This window comes from Arvicola amphibius, chromosome 1 (assembly GCF_903992535.2).
Source record: "Arvicola amphibius chromosome 1, mArvAmp1.2, whole genome shotgun sequence".
NCBI classification, from domain to species: domain Eukaryota; kingdom Metazoa; phylum Chordata; class Mammalia; order Rodentia; family Cricetidae; genus Arvicola; species Arvicola amphibius.
Window position 1 is genome coordinate 8,224,789 of NC_052047.1, and position 26,059 is coordinate 8,250,847.

General features: G+C 45.2%; 1 protein-coding gene across 1 annotated transcript in view; it reads left to right on the forward strand.

The window, feature by feature from the left end:
* The window catches only part of Tmem150c (transmembrane protein 150C), a 76,261-nt gene that overhangs the window by 39,116 nt on the left and 11,086 nt on the right, over positions 1-26,059 (forward strand). The window contains exons 2-5 of the mRNA XM_038338577.1: positions 18,246-18,335; positions 20,368-20,421; positions 20,513-20,545; positions 20,651-20,718. Of these exons, the coding sequence (XP_038194505.1) occupies positions 18,256-18,335; positions 20,368-20,421; positions 20,513-20,545; positions 20,651-20,718 (235 nt within the window). The 5' untranslated portion in view covers positions 18,246-18,255. The remainder of the gene's footprint in view (positions 1-18,245; positions 18,336-20,367; positions 20,422-20,512; positions 20,546-20,650; positions 20,719-26,059) is intronic.

Genomic DNA, 26,059 nt, shown 5'->3' on the forward strand with positions numbered 1-26,059 from the left:
TCAGAAGCACAACAGTGTACAGTCTACTGCCTGGAAATCCAGGCAAGGCCATGGTAGAGCCTGCAGGTCTGAGAGCCAGGAAAGTCACTGGTGTTAAGTTTAAAGTTGCAAGGCTGGAGAACCCAGAGTCCTGCTGTTCTGAGGTAGCCAAGTGGATCTCCTAGCTCAGGAAGAGAGAGTTGGCCTCCCTCCAGCTTTGTGTTCTCTCTGGGCCCTCAGCAGACTGAACAGTGCACGCAGATGAGTGGAAAGAAGACATTTACGTAGTGTTCTGTGTTCTTTCTGCTAAAACGCTCAGTAGCAACTGAGAAGAGGAACGAGTTTATTCAATCTTATACTTCCAGGTCATAGTTCATCACTGAGAAATGTCAGACAGGAACTTAAAGGAGAAACCTAAAGGCAGGAATCATGAGTGATGCTGTTTGCTGACTCCCTCGCTGACTTATGCTTAGTGTTTTATATATTCTAGGACCACCTGCCCAAGGAAGACTGCCACCCATGGTGCACTGGGCCCTTCCACATCCTAATCAAGCAAATCTCTCACAGAAATACCTACAGACCAACCTGATCTAGGCAATTCCTCAGTTGAGACTTCCTCTCCCCCTTAACACCAGGATGTATCAAACTGACAAAGTTAACCAGGACAGTTGGTCTTCTGAGTCTCCAGAAACTTCCATCAGACACATTCACTTGTTACCCAAGCATCCCTCTGATGTAGGTGTGTCTTCTATCTATCTGATGATTTCATTGGTTAATTAATAAAGAAACTGCTTGGCCTGATAGGTCAGAACATAGGTGGGTGGAGTAGACAGAACAGGATGCTGGGAGTGAGGCAGATGCCTCGGGCAGTCGCCATGCCTCTCCTCTCTGGGAGAGACACGATGGAGCCAGCCACCAGGCCAAAAATGCTGAATCTTTCCCAGTAAGACACCACTTGTGGTGCTACACAGATTATTGGAAATGAGTTAAGCAAGATATGAGAATTAGATAATAAGAGGCTGAAACTAATGGGCCAGGCAGTGTTTAAATGAATACAGTTTGTGTGTTGTTATTTCGGGGCATAAGCTAGCCAGGCAGCTAGGAGCCCGGCGGGACGAAAAGCTGGCCTGTAAGTTAGCCGGGTGGTGGGACGCAGCCCGCAGCTCATCACTACATCCCTCAGCCCTTACTGCATTGACACCTAACATGTCCACCCTGGATCTGGGATATTTCTCAATGGTAGAGTGCTTGCCTAGTATGTGTGAGGCACAGGATATGATCGCAGAACAGCAAACAAACAAACAAAACTTAAGCCCTGCAGTGACCAAGCTGGTTTTGCTCTTTCATCTGCATCCACAAACTCCGTAGCCACCTGAGTGCTTGAGAATAAGAAGATGACACTCTCTGTGAAAGAGGAGAGGCAGGGAAGGTAGAACTCACAACGGGGTTTATTCCAGAGTGCTTCTGTGCAGAAAACCAAATGAAGGGAGACTCCACATGAAGGCAGCTTTTCCCAGCTGAGAGCAGTGATCGCTGGCTTTGGAAGAGCAGACATTGGGCACTAATTACACTTCGTGAGCCCCTGCTGCAGATGATCGCTGCTGTGTTGATGGAGCGTTTCCGCATGTGTTCCCTGGACGCCAGTTCAGAGTTGTTGATTAGTTCTTGTGGAGGGAAGGATGCAGGATGATGAACAGCCTGCTTGCCTGCTTCAGGATCCATCTGAACGCCAACAACCTATGGTCTGGTGTATTTCATGTGCTTTCTGTCCCTCCAGAGAAGCCATCAGCATAAAGTAATTTCCAAGAGACTGCCTAAAGATTTTTCCCTTTTTTATAAAGTCATACCCTGTTTTTCCAAGGGAACTTTGAAAGCCTGCCCTGCATTCTCTTCCAGATTCCTCTCCGAATTCCTATGTGGGTACCATTAAGCTGGAATTTACAGTTTTGCTTTCTTTCCCTGGGTCAAAAATGGGGTGGCCATCAGTGGTATTAGAACAGCCATTAATAACGATGGGAGTTGTTTTAGGGTTTCTATCGCAGTGAAACCATGGCAACCATGGCAAGACCATGGCAATTCTTATAGAGGAAAAACATTTAATTGGGTGGCTTATATCTTCATAGGTTTAGTCCATGGTTGGCATGGTGGCATGCAGGCATACACGGTGCTGGAAAAGAAGCTGGAGAGTTCACTTGACCCGCAGGAAGTGAACTGTCTCACTGGGTGGAGCTTGAACAAAGGAAATCTCAAACTCCACCCCCACAGTGATACACTTCCTCCAGCAAGGCCACACCTACTCCAACAAGGCCATACTTCCTAATAGTGTCATTTTCTTTGGGGGATTTTTTTTCAGATCACCACAGAAGGTCTAGTGTGCACACGTCAGCATTAGATTAACGCTTAGTCTTAACTGAAACCCAAAGAAGTAGGTACTGTATGAATCCCACACTGTGATGATAAAACTGAGGCTTAGTAAGGTTAAGCAAGATGCATCACCCACGGATCCAGGTCACACTCACGGTCTTTGCTCTGTCCTGAGGTGCGGTATAATGGAGTGTGGGACAATGAGTCTTGTCCTTTGTACATTATCCACCAAGACACTGGCAGCTTGATTGACAGGGAGGTGTGACGCCAGTGTTCAGGGCTGGTTGGTCATTGTGTTTCTCAGCTGTAGCCTTCTTCCTCTAGCCACACAAGACTCGGCCGGAGTTCGCCTCTCAGATCTTCATCGCCTGGAATTCCTGGTCATTTTCTGTGCTCTGGGGACTTGGGTGGGGCAACTCTTGTTTTGATCTGATTTGTTTCATGCTTGGCTGTTTTCTCTTCGCCGAAGTAAGCATTGATGTCAGAGCTTAGCAAGAGTGAGCCTGATCTTGAGGGTTCTGTGCTTGCTGAGTTGGCACGGTACACCAGAGGCTGTTGTAGGGCTGCTTCACAGCTGTGGACCAGGGCGTACATGACAGCTTGTGGTCAGATTATTGGACGAGCATGAGATTTTTGGTTTTTTGCCTTTGGGATCATCAGATACATGAGATAATTGCATATGGTGAGAAAACTAGGAGAGACTCTTCCTCCTGTGCAAAAGAGTCACCTCCCAAATCTACAAATTACATTACCTCACCATCTATAAATTACATCACCCCACCATCTACAAATTACATCACCTCACCATCTACAAATTACGTCACCCCACAATCTACAAATTACATCACCCCTCCATCTACAAATTACATCACCTCACCATCTACAGATTACATCAGTGATGAAACCCAGCCTTCCTCCTGCCTCGGAGGGGCTTGAGTGCATCTTGATGCAAGAAATATTTGACAGTGGGGAAAGGATTCGTGTGTTTATGAGATCTTTGTGAGAATGGGACTGAGGGCTCCTCTCGATGAGTGCTTGTCTAATATGGACCTTTCTTTAATCCCCAGCACCACATAAACCAGGTGTGGTGGTGTGCGCCTGTAATCTCAGGACTTGGGAGGTGAAGGCAGGAAAATCAGGGTTCAAGGTCACCTTGACTATGTAGAGCAACTTTGAGGCTAGCCTGGGCAGCTCTCTCTAGGAAAAAAAAATGAAAAAATATGTATATATAAAAAAATTACCAGTCATTCCCTGGCCTCAGTTCTACCACAGACATGGGGAAACTGCCTAGTCACTCCAGTCTCTTGGATGTCACCTAATCCCCAGGCAAGGCTATGCTAGTATCACCTACGAATGATAGAACTTTCCAGGTAGGTCATGAACAGGGTGACTCTGCCATTTGATGAGAGTTTGGACTTCAGCTCCAAGCGCATCTGAGGGTATTGCTACCGTAAAAGATCCTGCAGCTGCATTAGGAATCTAATGGCACGATGGCTTTGAAATTGGGGGGCTTTTTTCTTAACGTATGAAGCATAGGGGATGGAGGTTCCGAATCAATCGGAGAGGAGGGGTTGATAACAGCGAGGCCATCTGCAACATAACATCTGTGCATTGGTGGCCGTTGTCTCAGATCAGAGGGGATACATGAGAAATCCCTCTTGTTTGGCCCCCATTGGTAAGGAATTAATCATACAGCCATACCACGCACAGCCGGGCAGCTAGCTGTATGCCTACCTATTCTCCTAATAGAGCAGAAGAAGCAGGAAGTTGATATCCATACACAGCTGGCAATCTCTGCCACAGCCAACTCCCCTGCCTCCCAGCAAATCTCTGCTTCCTACACCGTTCCACCGTTGTAACTGGAGTGTAGGCCTGAGTGTAGACGGTGGGTAACTTGCCATTTAGTTTACAGTTTGTTAGACTTCTAAGAACTACCTCTAGGCTTGCTGAGTAAAGGGCTTTCTGTGCAGCCTGTCAGCTTGAGTTGGATCCCCAGAACTCACGTAACAGTAGGAGAGACTCCACAAATGCCATGGTGTCTGTGCATGTGTGCACGCACACATTATTCACACAATAATATATATATATATATTATATTATATATGTATATATAATATAATATATATATATGTAACAATCACATCTGCCCTGGCTGGAAAGGACAGTGTGTTACCCAGAAACTGTTACTTTCGAATGGAAACGCTTACTGTATTCATGAAATACAAACACCCATTCCCTACCTCCACCTGACAGCTGCTTTCTCTCCATTCCACTGTCTCTGTTGGTTCCACTTTGCTCCCTCGTAAGTGAAATCATACAACACTGTCATTTTGTTCATGGTATGGCATTTGTCAGAATCCGGTTTGGACTGGCCTTGCTCTTGTGACAACCCTCCTGAGTACTGGGATTGTAGGTGTGAGCTACTGTCCTTGTTCTGTTGTTGTTTATTTTGGTTTTCGTTTCATTTTTCCTTTTGAAAGCTAAACAATGTTCCATTGTATGTAAAGTACCATTCTTTTCATCCACTGATTGGCGCTTGGGTTGTTTGTCTTTGGCTGATGTAATGTCTGTTGCTTTAAGTATTGGATTACACGTAGTGTGCCTGGTTTTACTCCTGTGGTTTGTGTCCTTGTCTCTGCTGTGATAAAATTCTATGCCCAGGAACAATTTAGAGAAGTGTTTATTTTTGGCTCACAGGTCCAGAGACAGAGATTTGTGTCAGGATCAAGAACACGAGTGCATTCATGCATGCCGATGTGTACACAGGCCACAGGGGAGTCAGATCTCCTAGAGATGGAATTGCGAACTGCCTGATGTGGGTGCCGGGAACTAAACTCGGGTTCTCTGAAAGAGCATCTGCTGCGCTCCTAACCACTGAGCCATCTGTCCAGCATATAGTTCAAAGGCGACAACTACAGTCACAGAGCCATGCAGCTATCACACCTTATTCCTAGCTTTTTCATTTCTCTGTTGAAAAATTTTAAATCAATTTTATTGGGTGACAGTTGGTGTCTAAATACTTTGATATTCATCTCTAGAAAGTAGGACCCTTGCCCCACTGTCGTGAAAGGAATCTGTCTTCAGCATCCTTTGGAGAGAGGGAATTTCTTCAGAAAGCCCCACTGGTAAGAGAAGCTCCTTCCAGTACAGGTCACTTGCCCTGTTACAGCAGGAGATGGGCGGACAGAGTTTGGTGCGGTACCAACCTGTAATGAGGACTTCTGATCGACTTTCATTATGAAGTTGGAAGTTCAGTTATATCACGAAGGACTCATTCTTTTCACCTTCTATTCGGCTGTCCTCAATACGGTGGCTTTGGGTCCTCATATATGTTCTCTCGTGGTTACATAATGGCTTCCATGGCTCCAGCTGCTGTGTTTTTACTACACGGTCCCAAGTGACCAAAAGGAACATGAGTAGAAAGGGTTTCCACTACTGAGGATGCAACCCCTTCCCATCTGCTACCCAGTAGTCTTCCTTTTGCATGTCAGTGGCTAGGTTCAAGGGAGTCTGGAACAGAATCGTCAAAGGAAAATGAGGTAGATATTTGGCCTAACCAACCATAGCATATATGGTATCCTTGGGCTAAGCACATTGCTGTCCCAAATAAAATGGTACTTCTCTTGACTAAGAAAATCGTAAGTTATATCCTCCACGTATAGGCAGTGTCTGTTCTTATTTTTAAACATATAACCGAATTGTGAGAGGCTGTGGCATGGAAACTCTGAGGTCGTATTCAATCCCTGTGCTAGTGGAAGGGAAGTTGGGGATGATCCCTCAGATGGTGTTGACACAATGAGCTGTTTCTATTTCTGAGAAAAATAATCCTCCAGGCCATGAGTCTGGGAGACCCCTGTCGTCATCTGCTGGGTGAAGCTAGAAGTCGAGAGAAAGGCAGAGGGACATACCACTGCTGCTTCTGTCTAGGGATCCGCATATTTTATAGGAATCCCTCACTACGCGCATGTTGGGTTTTTTTTGCCAGCGCTCTTAAAAACATTATTTTGTGGTGGGGTCTGACCTTGTGGATTTAATGATGCTGTTTATGCTGCTGGTCAAGGCAAGTCATCATAGACTCTGAAGAGGACACCAGGTCACCTAACTCTTGTGGGTATCCAAAACTTAGGATGCAATAAAAACAACTTTTATGTCAGGTTTGGTGACTTAATAGTTGGCTCCTTTTCCTCATGCTGATTTGCATCTCGGGGTCTACCAAAATTATAGAAAAAACAAACAGCCCTTGTCATTCTCACTTATGATTGCCAATGGACTTCAACATGATATAAGCCCTCCACATTTGCCCACGACCCGCCTGGCAGAGGCTCCCAGGAGGCTCCTGGTTCATAGACACTGTGACAGTCCTGGCCATTAGTGGGTGGCTCATTCATCTTTTGTGCTCCACACCAGCTGGCCCTGCGAGTATATGAAAAATCGCTGTGGCAAGGGGCTCATCTCCTGATAAACTGCCAAGTGAAAGAAAGATAAGCAAAAACCTCAGGTGGTGCTTGCAGCGGAATTCAGAGTCATGTGTCACTTACCGCAGAGACACATCCTGAGACGGGTGTCATCTGATGATCTCATCCTCATGGGAACACGCTTTCACAGACTGACTACACGGCACCAGGTGGAATAATCTCAGGGGACGACAGCAATATACAAGGTTTGTCCCGAACAGAAATGCTAATTCACGGCACATGACGACAGTTAGCAGTTCTGAGAGGCTGACCAGGAAGGAGGTGTGCTTTCACTGTGTTTCCAGTTGTTATAAAAACGTGGGGAGGTTGGTTCCATGAAGAGACAGAGGCACAGAGCAAGCCTAGCCAATGTCAGATAACAACTAGTAGTAGCCAAGCTGGAACTCTGAACTCCGGTTCCACGCGGATTAGCCACACGGCCTCTCCCCGCTGGTTCAGGCCAGACAAACCTTCTCTTTTACAAGCAGACACTTTCCACTGCTGGAAAGTGTTATCTTAAGTTCTACAGCTTGTCAGTCACCAGTCAGAGTGGTCTCAAGAGCCTCAAGCAACGATGATCCTGGGGGCTTTCCATCTGTAGGTGGGAGTTGTCTGTCCATCATGTGGCACAATGGAAGATTTGTCCGCAGGGATGCACTGACCACAGGGTACCATTTTCCCAGGTTTTGATAGCCTCGTTTGTGCTGGAAGAGCTATGTGACACTTGGTAACAAAAGTATGAATAATATTACTGTTACCAATTGGCTTTTTCAAATAGGGCCCCTTTATGAAGCCCTTGCTGGTCTCAGACTGCCTCAGCCTCCCAAGTGCTGAGCTGATTGACATGAGCCGCCATATCCAGTTGTGACTTTGACTTATAAAGTGCCCCTTTTTGGACAAGTTAAAGCGCATGGGGTCTTAGGTAACAAGCTCATGTCAGCATAGAATACATGCTTTCAAGAGCGTTTACCTCTTCTCTCAGTCCTTTGAAGCCAGAAGACTTCTAGCACATCAAAAATACAAATGGTGGGAGATGCCCCCAGTCCTTTAGCTGTGGTTCTTTTTTCCCTCTGGGGAAAAGCAAGAGTTTTGGAAACACAGAAGGAGCAGAGGGAGCAGTGGTTTTCGCCACCTCGCCCCTTGCTGTGCAGCCTGCCTGGCACACAGATTGGGTAAGCATGTACATAACTCACACTTGCGGACTGACATTTATTAGAAGAGAACACATGGCAATACGCGCAGAGCTAGCAGTGTTGACTCTGTGTGATGTGGCCATCTGGGTAACAGCTTAGCAAGTCATTTCGATAAATAATGCCAGTTGGAGGAACGTTTCAAACCAAAGCTGAGGGCCAGATCCTTTCAAGAAGGTTTTTTTTTTTTGCAATTTTGGCTCATACCCTCCTTTTGTCAAAGACTCGTTAGGTCACATTCCCATTATGCTCAGCTCTTTGGGGCCAGGGAAACATTAATGCCTGGTTTTTCACTGTGAAATACTAATGGAAGATTCATATCAGCAGAGTAAATACCACACAGAATGAAAAAAATCACAGTGTATTATACATAGATAGTGTTCTTTTTTTAGACTTATTATTTTATTTTCTGTGTATGAGTGCTTTGCCTGCATGTGTATGCACACCATGTATGTGCCTGATGCCCATAGAGATCCCCTGGAGCTGGAGTCACAAATGGTTGTCAGTCACCATATCGGTGGTGGGAATTGAACCAGGGTCCTCTGCAAAAACAGCAGGTGCTCTAAGCCACTGAGCCATCTCTCCAGCCCTAAGTAGAATTCCTAGGAATGTGGAATATCTCCTCTTTCCTTGAAGAGGCTTCTTTATATAGCTCAGGAGAAGAATTAAACTTACCCTTATGCCTTAGTTAGGGTTACTATTGCTGTGATTGAACACCATGACCAAAAGTAACTTGGGTGGGGGGAAGGTCCATTCTGCATATAATATATGTTATATAATATACGTTCCATATAACAGTTCATCATTAAAAGCAGTACGGGCAGGAACTCAAGCGGGGCAGGATCCTGAAGGCAGGGGCTGACGCTGAGGTCATGGCGGGTGCTATCCACTGACTTGCTCCTCATGGCTTGCTCAGCCTGAATTCTTATAGCACCCAGGACCACCAGCCCAGGGCTGGCACCACCTACAATGGGCTGCGCCCTTCCCTGTTAATCACTTATTGAGAAAATGCCTTAGAGTAGGATCTTAAGGAGGCATTTCTTCAACTGAGGCTCCTTCCTCTCTGGTAACTCTAGCTTGTGTCAAGTTAACACAAAACCAGCCAACATATCCTACCAGTAAATGAGTGATATTTTCTTTATATTTAAAAATAGTTATTTACTATTAATATGTGTATGTGCACATGCATGCAACATATATGTGGGTTGTAGCATGGCACGTTTGTGGAGGTCAGAGGACAGTTTTGTGAAGTCGATTCTCTCCTTTTCATCTTTACTTGGGTTCCAGGAATTCAGGTTTCCAGGTGTGCACAGCAAGCGCCTTTTCCAGCTAAGCCGTTTCTCCAGCCCTGGTGATGTCATCTCGTGTAACAGGAGCAATGGACCAGTTTGTGTTCAGGAAATGTGGAAGGATGGAAGGCAAGAGAACCAGTCTTTGTTTTAATTCTGAGGATGCTACCATGTGTAGAAAGCTACACGCTGCCAAAATGTGTATTCTGTGCCCCCAGGCGCTTGTTACCTAAGACCCTATCCAAACTAATTCGCTCAAATTCAAGGGGAACTTTGTAAAAGTCAAAATCACAGCTAGACACAGCGGCCCATGTCAATAGCTCAGCACCGGGGAAGCTGAAGCAGATGTCTGAGATCAGCAAGGGCTTCATTCTTAGACACCACTGGGGCAAAGTTGCAGGAGTTGGTTTATCAGGTCCGTTACTGCACTCCCTCTCTGAGGCTCTTAGCCAAGTTCGTTTCCTGAACTGGCCCTTCGTATCAAGTAGCACAGTTGGTCCCCATCATCTCCTGGGCCCCACAGAACTCCAACACCAAGACCAGAGCGCATCGCTTGTTCATCTATGGGAATTCTCTGGTCACGTTATAGGCTGAGTATGAACAGAAAGAGGACCAGTAGATTCTCCGGGACAAAAGAGGTGTGTGTGTAACAAGGTGTACCAGGGAGGCAGACAGAACCGAAAACATGACTTGTCACGTGGGACGCTGACAGGTCAGTGAAGCCGGAAGTTGGTCTCGAGCTTTTCCTTGTAGTCTTCTGGTCTCTGGATGGTCCTCACAACTAACAGGTCTTTGCAAAGGAAAGGTGAGTAAGGAGATGGGCTAAGTAAGGGGCTTTTCCTCTCTGTGCAACACACATACACCATACACACATGCACCACACACACATGCACCACACACACATACCATATACACATATACCCCACACATACACCCCACATAACCATACACACACACATACCACATACACACACCACATATATCACACACACACATACCATACACATACCATACACATACCACACACACACCATACACCATACACACCTACATACACACATACCACATACACACACCACATACACCACACACACACCATACACACCCACATACACACACACCACACACACACACACACACACACACACCATGCATACACACACCACACACATACACCACACACATACACACACCACACACACACACACACACACACACCACTCTGGTCTTAAGCATACCTGTTAGCTACCAGAAGAACATAGCATGGTGGGTTCTACTGTGTGTCTGATTTATGTCCTTCCGTGTAAGAATCTTTTTCTGTGACTTCATCTGACTTAGTTCATCACGTGTTTCTCAAGTCTTATCACAGTAATTTATAAACTGTAGAGGATCTAACCACATTCAATAAAACAGTGGAGACTCACAGTTTTAAAAGAAAAAAAAAACAGATCACAGATTTCAGTATAAAACCATAAACCTTTAGTAAAAAGGACATGGGGGAAATCTGAGATCAAGGGATAATCGAGAAGTTTCTAGGTTTGACAGTTTAAAAGGGGGACCTATAAAAAGAGAACTGGGCAGGTTAGATTTTGTGAAAAGCAGAATTTCTTGCTTTGCAAGTAACCTTCTAAATGAGCATCCCTGAGCCCCAGCTCTTGAGAGGGGCAGGAGGGGAAAAGAGTTCAGGGCCATCCTCGGCCCTCTTGTGAGTTTGAGGCCCGCCGAGGCTATCCGTGAGCCTGCCTCCGACAAACAGGTGAGGCAGAAGATGTGTCCGTGGGGAAGAGTGCTTGGCCGCTCAAGTGTGAGGGCTTGAGTTTGGTCCCCAGCACTCCTGGAGAAGCCAGATGTGGTCATGTGCACCTGTAAGCTCAGAACTAGGCATGGGGATTTCTGGAGCGTGATGGACTGATAGTCTGGGGAGGAGGAGGATAGTCAGCTCCAAGTTCAGTGAGAAAACCTGTGTCAAGGGAATAAGGGTGAGAGTGATCGAGCAGGTCACCTGACACACACCCGGGTCCCTGCACATGTATGTACAGATGTGGGCATTCATGCGTGCTACACACAGACAGACATGCACACCCCACATACACAAACATCTTGTGAAGTGCCATTCAGCGATGAGAGATGGTCTTTTAAATGGATGGTTGTGGACCTTTAATATGCAAAAAATGGGAAATTACTTTATACTTTATAATTTTAACTCAAAATGGGCCAAAGCCCTAAACAGGAAGAGCTAAAACAAAACAAAACAAAACAAAACAAAAGTGAGAAGGAACGAGAACAAAAGATCTCAGGACACTGGATTTGGCAATAATTTTGGACATCTTTAGAAGAAAGATGAATTGGACATCTTCAAAATTAAAAACACGTGTGCCCCAAAGGATACTATCAACAGTGAAATGGAGAAGTTTGGGCACATCTAGGGGATTAATATCCAGGACATGGGAAGATAAGACAGTTGAAAATGTGAAGAAGAGGCTGTAGATGAGGCTCGGTGGGAGCGTGCCTACCCAACATGCACAGGGGCCTAGTGTTGAAAAACAAAAAGGTACAAACAAATTAAGTAGACCTTTCTATAAAGATATACAAATCACCAATAAGTGTATGACCACACAAATCTATGGAGGTGGGAAATTTACATAAGACTAACAGTAAACTGTGAAAGGGGTCGATCTGGTGAGATCTGGATAGAGGTGAGGGGTCATGGTAAGGTCAGTTACTAGTTGACGATGGTAGACATTGGTATGCCGGGGATTGCCGGTGGGGAGAAGGCATGATGAATGGACAGGGCTGCACTGTATCATTCCTTACAGTGAAGTGAGTTTACAATCTTTAAAGGGAAGGAATGCATAGTCTATGTGAAATACTTTGGAAAATGCACCAGGGTAGTTCTGCTGCAAGCTAGTAATACAGTCGTGCATAGACATCTCCCAAGGCATCTCTTCATGCTAAGAAAGGGCAATTTTCATCTAACCTCAGGCAGGGTATAGAGATTTTTTTTCCATAACTTAGACATAAGTTGTCTTAGGAGAGTTCAACCAGTAAAAAATAAAAATAAAACAGTTTAGAAACCTTGGCCACATTAGGTTTTTCTAAAGCAAACAAACAAGTAACACAATGAAAACAACATGCCCTACATGGGGAGGGAGACCTGAGCCCAGCCTTTGGGAGGTTCGGCCAGAAAGGCTGTATTAGGGCCAGCCTGCTTCAAACCATCAAAAACACAAACAATAACAATAACAATAACAAAGAACAGAATGGAAAGGGCTAAGGAGACGGCTCCATAGATAAAGTGCTTGCTGTGCCACATAGGGACCTGGGTTTGGATCCCCAACACCCAGGTGACAATCCAGGCCTGGGAACACTCTCCCCTGACCCCAGCACAGGAGTGGGGATGAGGGCACAGAGACCGGCGGATCCAGAGCTGGCCAGCAGTCTAGCTGAAATAGTGACCTCGGGTTCAGGGAGAAACCCTGTCTCCCAAAATAAGGTGGAGAGCAACAGAGGAAGACACGGATGTCAGCCTTTGCATGTGTGTGCACATGTTGACACTCCCCTATACCACATGTAGAAATCACCAAGAGCACATCTGTGGCTTAGTGGAAGAGCATATCCCATCACTAAAAACCAGATAAAGCCACAGGAAGGCAGACCTTAAACATTAAGAGGTTAAGAGATTTTTTTTTCTTTTTTCTTTTGGAAAGTCATTTGAAGGAGAAAATTATTACCAGAAAAGCTATCTGTGCCTTTCTAGAAAAAGTGCTACCTGGAGAGGAAAGTCTTGTCCTGAGTTGTGCTCTGCAGACAGGAGCCCAGTCCCAACACATGGACTCGTCGGCTCAGCCAGTCCAGTTACAGCACTTCTAGAACAGGATTGTATGTAAGGCTCTCAGCCTGCATCATTGACGGTCTGCAACACGACCCTATAAAGGAGAAATTTCTCTCTGGTTAATCTAAGGTGTAAGAGGTGGGGTAGCTCATCAGAGATCGTGTCGCTAGTGGCTGGCGACCTGGGTTCACATCCTGATCTGTCCATGGCATTTCTGTCCTAAGGAAATGATGACAGCCAGCCAGCTTGTTGCCATGTTCCTAGAGGTGTCCTGTTAACTCTTCTTATGTACCTCCCCGCTGCCAAGCTCTGATTTCCCATAGTCCTAGCAGAGGAGTCAATGCATCGGCTCTTTTGACTGTTTTGTTTCTCACCGTGTGTTTGCAGGTTGGTATTCTGATTTTATCAGCCATCTCCTGCAAGCATCATGAATGCCTTTTGTGCTGTCTTGGTAGATTATCTGTGCTGTTTAAGCTCACCAAGGAACTGACTGGAGAGCTAAGATGTGACCCTCTCACTTCAGACTCAAGACGGTTGATCCGAAAGCGTCCTTCAGACGCTCCTGCCCTGGGTCAAGCTGCTCCTTGACTCTGGAACAGGTTGAAAATAGAACAAAACCGCTTAAATTGCAAAGCAGAAGCATTGTGCCTTTGAGAGCAACTAGAAGGCTGCTCTATCTCATAGCCTAAGACACCTGTAGAGAATGGCTAAGGGGAATCTTCCTGACTCTGCCACCACCGTTTATCAGGGCTTCCGCAGTTGATTTCTGCTGAGTGTTGTAAACATCCATCGGAAGGTGTTTGCGTCTTCTTACCTCTCTGTCTGCTCCTTGGGCTCTTCCCAACCAAAAGCACTGTCATGGTAGACCGACCTGTCTTCGGACTATGATATGAGAAACATAAAAGGCTTTTCATTGTCTGTGGTTTCCGGGGCTTGCCAGGAACTTGGAAGGTTTCATAGTCTAACAGTGTGCAGATAGGTAATATTAACTTCTGGGATTATGCTATATGTGTAGTTGGGATTCAACTCTCTTTTAATATGATAAATTAACTTGTTACCGTCTCATGGTCTTAAGAAAAAAAAATAAAGGGGAATCAGTAAGTATGGGGAAGGAGATGTTGGAAAGATGTAAGAATCGAAATGCTTTTAGTTAAGACGGACTTGTACTCGGGGCTTAAGATGGCAGATGCTTTCCAGAAGATGGAGGGAAGCTGGGAAACCTAAGCAAGTCACACAAGCTCTAAGTTATATAAGACATCGGAAAATGAGACTCAGAGAGCAAGATTTAGTTGCTTAAAAGTATTTGGCGAATATTTTCATTTAGCACTGTACTCAGCTTTAAATATTGCACACTAGCTGGAAGTGCCACACCGGGGTAACTGACCGTCTGTCTCTTTAATAAGCACACTTGGAGACTAGCCTAATGGGGAAGGAGGAATTAAAAGGGACATTCTGCCCCTTGTTCTCCAAAGGGACTGGAAGACCTCCATCAGATTATCCCATATCTCTAGTGAGTCACCTGCTCTTTTGTTTGGGGAAGCCATGGAGATGGCATTGGGTAGACTCTAGCCACTCTCCATTCTACAAAGAAGCTCAACACGGAGAAAAACTTTCCTCCATGCTTCCAAGTAAAGCCATCGCCGAGCAGGGCTTGACCTAAACCCCACAGCAATGGAAGAGCTGGCAACAGAGGAGCCAGAGACTCCCCTAAGGAACGCTGGGGATCAGACCTCCAACTAGCCCTAACGAAAATAAATACAGTGATTGATATTTAGCCTCCTGTATGGTCTTAGACACACATAAGAAAGTATCACCAAAAGTAAGATTACTAATAATAATGCAAAACAAACAAATAATAGGTCAGGCCTCAGCTCATCCTTTTCTTAGCTGTAACACATTGCTGTTTTTATATTACTGGTAATTCTGCTTTTGTTTTTTTTTTCCTTTGCACAATCAGACTAAGACCACATCAACATCCCCACTACAATGGTCAAAAGCCTTAAGACTGGAGATCTAGGTCTCCTTTGGAGCCTGTCCTGGAACTAGGCTGGCCTCAAACTCACAGAGATCCACCAGCCTCTGCCTCCCGGGTGCTAGGATTAAAGGCGTGCACCACCACTGCCCGGCGACTGTCTGGATTTTAGGTACTCTTTACAGTTTGTTCACACCCAGATAGTCCTGGAACCATCTATCTCGTCCCCTTGGTCACCCTCCAGTGCCAGAACGTCGGCTGAATGGACACACTTATTGTGGGACTTTTTTCCCTCTTTTGGGTTTTTTGGGGGGGCCTGGGAGGACTCACCACCCAGCTCCCAAATAAATCACACAGAGAGGCTTATGAATGCCCAGCCTTAGTTTGGCTTGTTTTTGCCAACTTTTCTTAATTTATTCCTTTTGCCTCTTGGTTTTTATCTTTATTTCTGTATACCTCCCGGTACTTCTTTCTCCTTGCTGTATAGCTGAGTGGCTGGCCCCTGATATCCTCCTCTCCTGTTCTCTTGTTTGCTCCTCCTCCTTCTCCCTCTATTTATACTCTTTGCCAGCCCCACCTATCCTTGCTCCTGCCTTGCTATGAGCCATTCGTCTCTTTATTAGACCATCAGGTGTTTAGACAGGCACAGTAACACAGCTTCACAGAGTTAAACAAATGCAGTGTAAACAAAAGTCACACACCTGAAAATAGTGTTTCCCAACAGACACTAAACTGTTTTACACCCCCAGTATCAGCTAGAATCAATCAGATTGATTCTGTGTCCATCTCCTAGATGATTTTAGGGTCTTAACTCTTTAGAGGAGAGCATTAAGTAGCTAGATAATTACTCGCAGGTTTGGAAGCCATCAAGGAAAGAGCCCTCCTTCATGGCATCTTCTTCCTCCAAAATTTACATTATGTAGCTAGCCGGCAGCCTTGGAGACCATTGAAGAAGGACCCTTCGTTCAAAGCATCCTTGTCTGTAGTGTGAAGCGGCGGGGCTGCGTCCCGCCACCCGCCACCTGGCATAGACAGATAACTCTCCTCCATCACTTGTCCTCCAAAATTTCTGATACCAGAGACTGCCCCAAGAACCCCCAATGAGGATGCCAACCCCATCCAACAGGAAAGAGATACGTGGACCACAGCTGCACCTTCTGAACCCATCTCTAGAAGCTGTACCTTCTGAACCCAGCTCAGGAATGTTAGCCATGGCCAACTTCATTTTGAAAAATTCTTATGTTTTGGTTAAATAGTAGCAATTTCCACAAACCACAGTAATGAGCATTCCAGAACTAAAGCCTAGATTCCTGACCCACACCACCCCTGAAGACCCTTGATGTTGGCTGTCCATAAGGGATGGGTTTTTTTTTTTGGTCACCTGGAATTCTTTCCCAGACTCTGTGTAGCCCTGGATATCCAGGAACTCACTCTGTAGACCAGACTGGCCTCTAACTTGGAGATCCACCTGCCTCTGCCTCTGGAGTGCTAGGGTTAAAGGCGTGCACCACCACCACCCAGTGGAATCTTTTACGTACTACTCACCATTCTGTTGTCGCTCCTAGCAACAGCCAATCTTGAGCCAAAAAGGCACTGAGCTTTCACCCTCGTTCCCCACACCCTGCTTCTGCTCTGTAACTACCCCAGTTTGTAAGTGTTTGGAGGCTCTGACTTTACAGAGACCTCCCCTTTCAGGCTCCCCATCACTGAAGAAGGATTCTTAAAAGAAATCCCACACTAGCTCAGAATTGAGTATAATAAAGGGTTATTTATTTAGGGGTAGACTCACAGATCACAATCCTCTGCTGGAACGGGGAACAGCAACCAAATCCCGCAGCTGGAAAAGAGGCTGGACATGCGTGCACTTTACATCAGCATATATAGTATAAGAGGCCACGCCCAAGTGGGCGGGTAACTTAAAGGCTACTGGCAGTAGGAATTCTAACAGCACCTCCCCCTTTTGCTTAAATAAGAAAGTTCTAAGCCTAATACAAAGTTATACACAATAAGAACAAATATCAGGGATAAAAATTAGAATTACAACCAGCATAAACAATATCAAGCAAGAAACATGTAATAAATGTTTCAATAATTATCTTATCCTAACACCCCCACCATCAATAAAGACCTGCACTGCCTCTAAAAATGTGGTATCCCTGTGATGGCTAGTGTGTTGCTGTTAAATTGACACAATGTAGAATCGCCTGGGGTGGGGGTGTCTCTGGGGAGTTGTCTGAACTATGCTGGCCTGAGAACAAGCCTGTGAGAGGGTCTTAGCTGGGTCCGTGGGGATGGGAGGAGCCACCGTGGGGTGGGAGGGGCCACCGTGGGATTGGGAGGAGCCACCCCGAATGTGGCCAGCACCATTTCACTGGGCCCTGGATGGAATGAAAGGGAGAGAGGGTAAGCTGACACTAGAGTGCATGCTAGTTCATTGCTCTCTGGTCCTGACCGGAATGTGTGTGATCCGTTCTCTCTTGCTGCTGTGACTTCCCCATAACGGGGAACAGTCAGCTGGAACCGTGAGCTAAAACAAACCTTCTGTCCCCTGATGTTTTTGTCAGGGCAGTTTGTCACGGGAAGTGATGCTAAGTCACCCAAACACAATGTCTGTCATTTCTCCACTGTGCTGGTTGGCGCTAACCGAAAGCCTTGTTCATCTTGAGAATCCACTGGAACCGCTCAATAATATGCTACCAGTGAAGTTCAGATTTGCAAAGCATCTGTCGTTTCCCACGTGAATTGCTAGCTTATTTGGTACCTATTTGTTTCTAACACTCTTTTCTCTAGCCTTAGGTACGTGTCAGATCCATCAGGCTGTTTATATTAATAGTTGCTCTGGACTTCTACACTCCGCATCTCAAAATACTTTGTCTCAAAATACTTTGAACATATCACTGCATGTATGAAGCTGAACATTTTCATGAAAGCCCTCCCATTGGGTCATAGCTAAGATTAGAGATCTTTACACTAGTACCAGACAACGGTGACCTACTTTAACCTTGGGATTTCCTGCTAAGAAGGTGGCAGTAATAACAGACTTGAATCATGGTTTTATAAAATCGTGGGTTTCTTTGCTGTTGTTGTTCTCGGTTGGACTTTCCATCTTGAAAGAGTCCAGAGGACTCTTGCCTTCACTATTAATGCCTGTTCATTTGATTGCAGTGGTGCAGGCATGGATGGGAAGAAATGCAGCGTGTGGCTGTTTCTACCTCTCGTGTTTACTGTGTTTACTTCAGCTGGCTTGTGGATAGTGTGAGTACACTTTCGTTAGTAATGTAAGAGTCACGTGTAATATCGAGAAAAATCCAGGTTTGGGTACTAGGACACATTTGTATAGATGTATTTCTAAATGTCATATTTTATATATATATATATATATATATATATGTATATATATATCAAATAGTTTTTCTAAAGTAAATATATGTGTGTGTGTTAATTCAACCTTATTAAAGTTGTCAATTTTTCTCATCCTTTATTACTTAAAATAAAATAACAAAGTTGAATAATAAATTATTTAAAATAGGTAATGAAGATCCCACCCCATCCTCCTTTAACACAAGGTTTTGCTATGTAGACTAAGGCTGGCCTTGAACTTGCAAGCGTCCTCACACCCCTGCACACTGAAATCACAGGCTTGTGCCACTACACAGACATTTATTTGTTCTTCTCGTGAAGCTGTTCTTTGTTTTCAGGCAGAGTCGCACCATGTAGGCAGGTGAAGCCTGTTCCAGGATGGCTGGCTTGTACCACTGTAACGAATGTTTTCAAAGCTGGTTGTATGAGTTCATCTTCACAAACTTTTCTCATTTGACACCAATCAGTGTGCTGTGGACTCTGTTTGCAACCAACTCGCGCCAAACTCTAAGGTGTTTATAAAATAGGTATCCCTACACTGGAAGGCCTGGCTTGCTACCAAAAGCAAGGTCCCATAGTTGCTGATTTCAGTCAATACCTGTCTTAAGAAAACTCAGGAAGAGTGGTTTCACTGGCCTGCGGCGTAGGTCAGTGAGAGCGTTTGGAGAGCACATACAAGGCCAGGGGTAGCCACTGTTCTATTGCTCTGATGAAACGCCATAGCCAAGGCAGCTTATACAGGCAACCATCACCCTCTGGCTTCAGAGGGTTAGAGTCTGTGAGTGTGGAACAAAGGCCTGGAGCCTGGGACAGCAGGGAGCTCACATCTTGATCTGTCAGGAGGAAGTAGAGAGAACTAAATGGGAATGGTCTGGGTCTGAGGCCTTTGACCCTCAAAGGTCACATCTCAGTGGCACCTCCCTCAACAAGACGGCACCTTCTAATCCTTCCCAGGCCGTTCCACCAACTGGGGACCAAGTATTCATTCTCATTCAAACCACCACAGGCTTGGGTGCCAGGAGGGGGGAAGAAGACAGAAAAGGGAAAATGGTAGTCATATATGCCTGAGAAATTTTATGAAAGCTGTGATGTTCATCCCTCGCCCCCAGTTTTCAGATTATAATTGTCACTGTTAGTTTGGGGGTCCCCTTTTGAACATGAATTCTTCTAAGGAATTTAAGGGTGCTTATGTCTCTATTGTGGGTGTGTGCATCTAAGTGTAAATGCGTGTGCAACCTAGAGGCGTCAGATTCCCCCCCGTGCTGGAGTCACAGGAGTTGTGAGCTACCTGACGTGGGTGCTGCTGAAAACGGAACTCGGGTCCTCTGGAAGAGCAGCACGTGCTCTTCCCTGCTGAGCCACATCTCCAGGGCCTGATGACCGTGGTATTTGAGCCTTAAAGCACGAGTGACCTATGGGTAAAGCGTTGCAGTTGGCATGGTTGTGCTGGTGCACAGCTATAACCCCAGCACTGGGAAGGCTGAAATAAAGAGAATGAGAGGTTTTAGGCCAGTCTGAGCTACATAACAAATTCCAAGCCAACCAGTGCTATAATGGGATCCTGTCCCAAAAAGAAAGATAAATGTAGTTAAAGATCTTTTTCTGTTTGTTTGTTGGTTGATTGGTTAGTTCAATGTTTTCAGAGAATCTCAATAGCCCAGGCTGGTCTTGCACTTCCTGTGTAGCCGATGATGATCTTGAATTACTAATCCTACTGTTTCCATATCCCAAATATTGGAAATACAGTTGCATGTGTTCAAACATGCCTAGCTAATGAACGTTTTTTAGTTAGAAAATAATGGCTATGACATATATCCATGATATAAATAAATTAGATATTTAACTCAATTAAAATGAGAAATATTAATTCTTGGGGGGGGTGTTTTAAATTGTGTTGTTTTATAAACTGGTCATTCTTTCTTGCTAGGTACTTTATAGCCGTGGAAGATGACAAAATTTTGCCATTAAATTCAGCCTCAAGGTAAAGATTACATCTAGAGAAATCGCTGCTCTGCCATAGAGTCAGCAGTGACTTTGCCTTAACCTGTGCCTCTGTGTTTCTTGTTATCTAGGAAATCTGGCGTGAAGCATGCTCCGTACATTAGGTAATTCTGATTCTTCCTGACCTGTTGAGTTTGAGGAAAGTGCATGTCAGATGCATGACGCTACAGATTTGAACAGCCAACCTCTAAGGCTACGTCTTTCTCCAGTTTTGCAGGCGATGATCCTCCAGCCAGTTGTGTGTTCAGCCAAGTAATGAACATGGCCGCCTTCCTAGGTAAGACGGGCAGGAACGGTGCTTTGTGGGCTCTGCTGCATTTCTGTGTTAAATCCTCCTGAAGCCACACCAGAACAATGGGGGACCTGGCTGACCATTTAGTATCGTGTTGTGTCAGGATGCTGAAGGCAGGTTTTTGTCGCAATGACCCTTTGCCATCGCAAATCCTCTGCATCCCCTGCCTCCTTCCCAGCCCTCTTCCCTTTGCCATCTTTATCTGGTTCTTCATACTCGGAACTTTATCCTCTGCTGTGAGAGATAATATATTTCACTCGTCGTGAAATCTTGCTGAGATGGTACTAGGATGCTACATGGTAGCTCTAAAGAGGATGCCTTATTTATTCCTTCCCTGACAAAGATGGATGTAGCAGGCTTTCTCTTGAGCAGCCAACCAGCCCCCAAATCATGACAGGGAGACTTATTATTAGTTATGAATGCTCAGCCTTATCTTATGCTTGTCCCACCAGCTAATCTTATGCTTGTCGCACCAGCTATTATAACTTAATTTAACCTGTTTCTCCTCATCTACATTTTGCCTTGGGGCTTTTCACCTTTCTCTCATTCTGTATGTCTTACTCCATGTCTGTCTGGCGGCTGCTGTCTCTTTCCCTTGTTCTCCCCTCTCCTTCTTGTTCTCTTGAGCCTAGAGTCCTCCTCCTACTTATTCTCTCTGCCTGCCTGCCTCACTTATCCTAGCTATTGGCCGTTCAGCTTTTTACTAGACCAATCAGGTGCCTTAGGCAGGCAAGGTAAAACAGCAGCCCATCGTTACATCATAAAACAAATGCAGCAGAAACAAATGTAACACACCTTTGCCTAGAGAGTAATACTTCACGGCCACGGGAACATAGGTAGGCTCTGTGGTGCATATCTCTGTTAACATGACCCTAGGATGACGCCCTCCCGTGTGCCACATACGTATCAAGCCGCTGTGTGGAAAAGTGGGTTTAAGAAAAGGTACCATTTCTTTGAGGCCCAAGATCCCCCTTCAACATCCTGTCCCCCAGGATCTGCAGGTGCTTTCTGAACCCTGCCAGTCCTCTGGAGATGGTGGAAACCAGCCATGCTCTTTTCTCCTGCTGAATCTACTTTGTATACCGTTTTCCTCCAAGCCAGGCCTTCTGAGCATCTTGTCAGATGTCTGTCATTGTTGGCATGCTGTCGGGAGAGGACCAGGAACAGCACAACAATGCTGGTTTTTTGAAGGAATTTTTTTTTCACAGTGAGACTTTCATTCCTAGCAAAAGATACAGATAGACAGCACTGCAAAGAAAGTGTCAGCTTTGGGCGTCCTTATCCCCTATGTTCACATAGTTCATTTACATATAGAGCCTTCCCTCTCTATTCCAAACAATTTCCTACTCATACCTGCTGTTTGCCTCCACACATACACGTTGAGGTATGGTTTTATGCAACCCAGATTGGCCTAAAACTTACTATATAGCTCAGGATGATCTTAAACTTCCGACTTCCTGCTTCTACCTTCTGAGTTCTGGAATTGCAGGCACGCACCACCATGCCCAATTTCTATGGTTCTGGAGATCAAATCCAGAGCTTTGGGCATGGTAGGCAAGCATTCAACCAACTGAACCCCATCCCCAGCCTCGTGTGTATTATATTATTGTTGTTGTTATTATTATTATTATTCCTCCCCCTCCTCCTCCTTCTTCTTGAAATAGGATCTAATTTAGCCCAGGCAAGCCTTGAATTGACTATGTAATGATGGCCTTAAACTCCTGATCCTCCTGCCTGCATCTCACAAGCATTGGGTTAGAGCCATGTATACTTTAAAATTTTTATTTATTTTATAATAAATAAATAAAATTTATGGTATGGTGGTTCATGCCTTTAATCCCAGCACTTGGAAGGCAGATACAGGTGGGTTTCTGTGAGTTCAAGGCCAGCCTTGTCTACAGAGTGAGTTCCAGAACAGCCAGGGATACACAGAAAAACCCTGCCTCAAAAAAAAAAAAAAAAAAAAAAAAAAAAAGAGAAAGAAAGAAAGAAAAGAAAAGAAAAGAAAAATATCTATTGTCATTTTATGCATATGACTCTTGCCTACATGCATGTATGTGTACCACTTGCATGCCTGGAACTTATGGAAGTCAGAAGGAGGCATCAGATGCCCTGGAACTGGCATTTCAGACATTTGTGAGCCACAGCATAGGTGCTGGGAATCAAATCAGGTCTTCTGCAAGAACAGCAAGTGCAATTAACTGCTGTGCCATCTCCCCAGCCCCATGTGCACTTTGAGAAAATGTTTACTTTAGGGAAGGGAAGACTTAACAAACTCACTGGAAGATTGTTAGCCCAGGATGCAACATGGGTAGAGTCTTAGTTGGTCCAAAAAGCTCAAACCACGAGAAACACTCCATGAGAGACTCCGAAGAGGACTTCCCTGAAGTTCACAAAGTTTTGCCCTGGAGTTAAATGTGTTTTTGTCAATGCCTTTCCTGCTGAGGTGTCTCCTAACCTGGAAGTGTCTGCCCCACAACCACCAGAAGGTCATGACGCTGGGTCTCCGGGTCAAAAGGCATTCCTTCCTGTCCTTGACCACGAGGGTTTTCGTGTCTCAGATGGTCACAGTGTCTAAGGACACAGCACTCAGCAGCAAGCAGAGTGTGTGGCTAGCGTTCATCTTCCCAATCTCATAACTACCAGCTTTACACTTCTTTACCCTTCTCTTGACACCTACTCCTCTAAAAACCCTCAAGCCAGGCGTGGTGGCACACGCCTTTAAACCCAGAAATCAGAAGAGGCAGATGGATATCTGAATTCAAGGTCAGCCTGAGCTAAGCTACATAGTGAGTTCCAGGCCAGCCTGAGCTACATAGGAAGCCTCTGTCTACAAATAAGTAGATAAATAAATAACCCGGTAAGCACATTCATTTGTTAGTAACCACTATGGCCTAAGTGGCTACTAACAAATTCTCACACTTAACAGAGAATTAATCCCCAAGAGCGAACTTGAACTGCAGGGCTGGGGCCTTTCCCAGACGCTCTGCAGTCACGGCACAGGGGCCCACAGGCTGACAAACTCTGCGCAGGGAATCCCCTAGGGCCCAACACAGACATTAACAACCATGATTTCCACTCTAGAGCCACGGGATTTCCACTCCAGAGCCACGGCTGAGTGCCCTCTAAACACTGCCTCTTTTGATCACAACACGCAGGAGTCTGCCTTCGCGTGAAAGCGAACGCCGTCGCAGACTTTCCTCCATGGGGCTTTAAGGAAACCAGCGAGCGTGCTGGAAGCTCCACGTTGTTTCCTTCGTATTCCATGGACAAACTGCTATTTCCCAGTAGTCTTTGGTATAGGATCTAAAAACAGCCAGTTTGCACACTTCCCAACTTACATCAGCACAGCCTGTGATTAACTAATTATAAAAGCGCTTGCAGACACAGGCAGCGTGAGCGGAGCCCCTCTTCCAGGTGACATTCATCATCGTCTCATTCTCTAGCGCTCCCCGCTCCACCAAGAAGCAATCTGGAAGGTACCGCAGCAGCCAGCGCTCAGTCTCTATTATCTTTCATCATGTTTGATGCCATCTGGTAGACACAAAACTGATTAAGATTAGTGCTCAATGAGAGCAAAGCAGCAATTACCTATTTATCAGCTCTGGGAGTGGCAAAGAATCCATTGCTCACTAAAGATTATTGCTATATATGGCGGGCGCTTTCTTCTCCCCAGGCCGGTCCCTGGTAGACCTCAGGCTATCGCTTCCGGCTCTCCAACTGCCTCTGAAAATAGCCTTCGCTGCTTAGAGGTCCCTGTTTTTGACAGTTGTATAGAGTGTAATTTATAGTCTAAAAAGGAGTCCATGTGGCGTTTATTAAAATTAGTTAGCAAAGATCTTTTATCTTTTTGACAGACTAATCAAAGATTAAATGCTCGGTTATTTTCTTCACAGAATTAGCTACATTCTTCCTCCTAAATGTATGCTTTCCTCTCCTCTGGGGGGAGGGACCTAAGACAAATGTGCTGAAAGGAATGTTTTTCCCTGCCCTGGAGAGGGTGTGAGGGCAAAGCTGATAGCTAAGTGGTTTCAGTTACCTAACTTGGCCGCCTCCCTCCTGCAGCCAAAACTCCCTGGCTGGCTGGCTTTACCGCAGCCATAAATAGGAATCATTGATGCATATACAGTAAAACTAGCAAAACCAAACAAAACAGAAGTTGGCCGGGTGCCAGCTTAGGACTGGGATGGGGAGACGCTGCTCTCAGTTTCTGACTTGAAAACTCAAATCACATCTTAAACATTTCATTGTTAAAAGTCAGCAGTGTTCTGTGTTCTCTTTAAAATATAGAAGAAAGTCAGATAGGGGACACCCAGATAAAATAACAACAACAACAAAAAAAATAACTTACATAGATGAAAAATAGCAGAGGGGTAGATTTTAAAGTTTTTTCTAATCCAGCGGTGGTGGCGCACGCCTTTAATTCCAGCACTCGGGAGGCAGAGGCAGGCGGATCTCTGTGAGTTTGAGGGCAGCCTGGTCTACACAGTGAGTTCCAGGACAGCCAGAGCTGTTACAGAGAGAAACCTTGTCTTGAAAAACACCAACAAACAAACAAAACAAAAACCCAAACACAAAAGTTCTTCTTCTAAAACTGTTAATATAAATCTAAACTTACTACATCTTACTGAGGGGTCCGTGTCAGGGGAGGTGACATGTCACAATGTGTGTGGCCGTCAGAGGACAACTTTTTTTTTTTTTTTTTTTTTAAGATTTATCACATATACAGTGTTCTGTTTCTGTGCCTACAGGCCAGAAGAGGGCATCAGATCTCATTACAGATGGTTGTAAGCCACCCACCATGTGGTTGCTGGGAATTGAACTCAGGACCTTTGAAACATCAACCAGTATTCTTAACCTCTAAGCCATCTCTCCAGCCCCAGGGGAAAACTTAAAAGTTAGTTTTCTCCTATGATGTGAGTCCTGGGGATTGAACTAAGGTCGTCAGGCTTGGTGGCAAATGTCTTTACCAAGCCATCTCACTGGCCCCAGATTGAATTTTTCTTTAATGAAACTTAAAAGTATATCTATTAATCTACTAGGGGCTGGAGAAAGGCTCAGCTGTTAAGAGCACTGGTTGTTCTTCCTGAGGACCAGGGTTCAAGTCCCAGCAACCACATGTGACTCACAACCATCCAGTCCTAGGGAGTCTGACTTCCTCTTTTAACCACTGCAGGTACTACAAATGTGTGGTACACAGACATATATGCAGGCAAAAGACATAAAAATAATAATTTTTTAAAGTTTTAAGTGGATCTATTGGTCCTGTGCTGAGAAAAGGTCAACATGTGCAATATAAAGATGATTTTGAAATGGTCCTATTCCT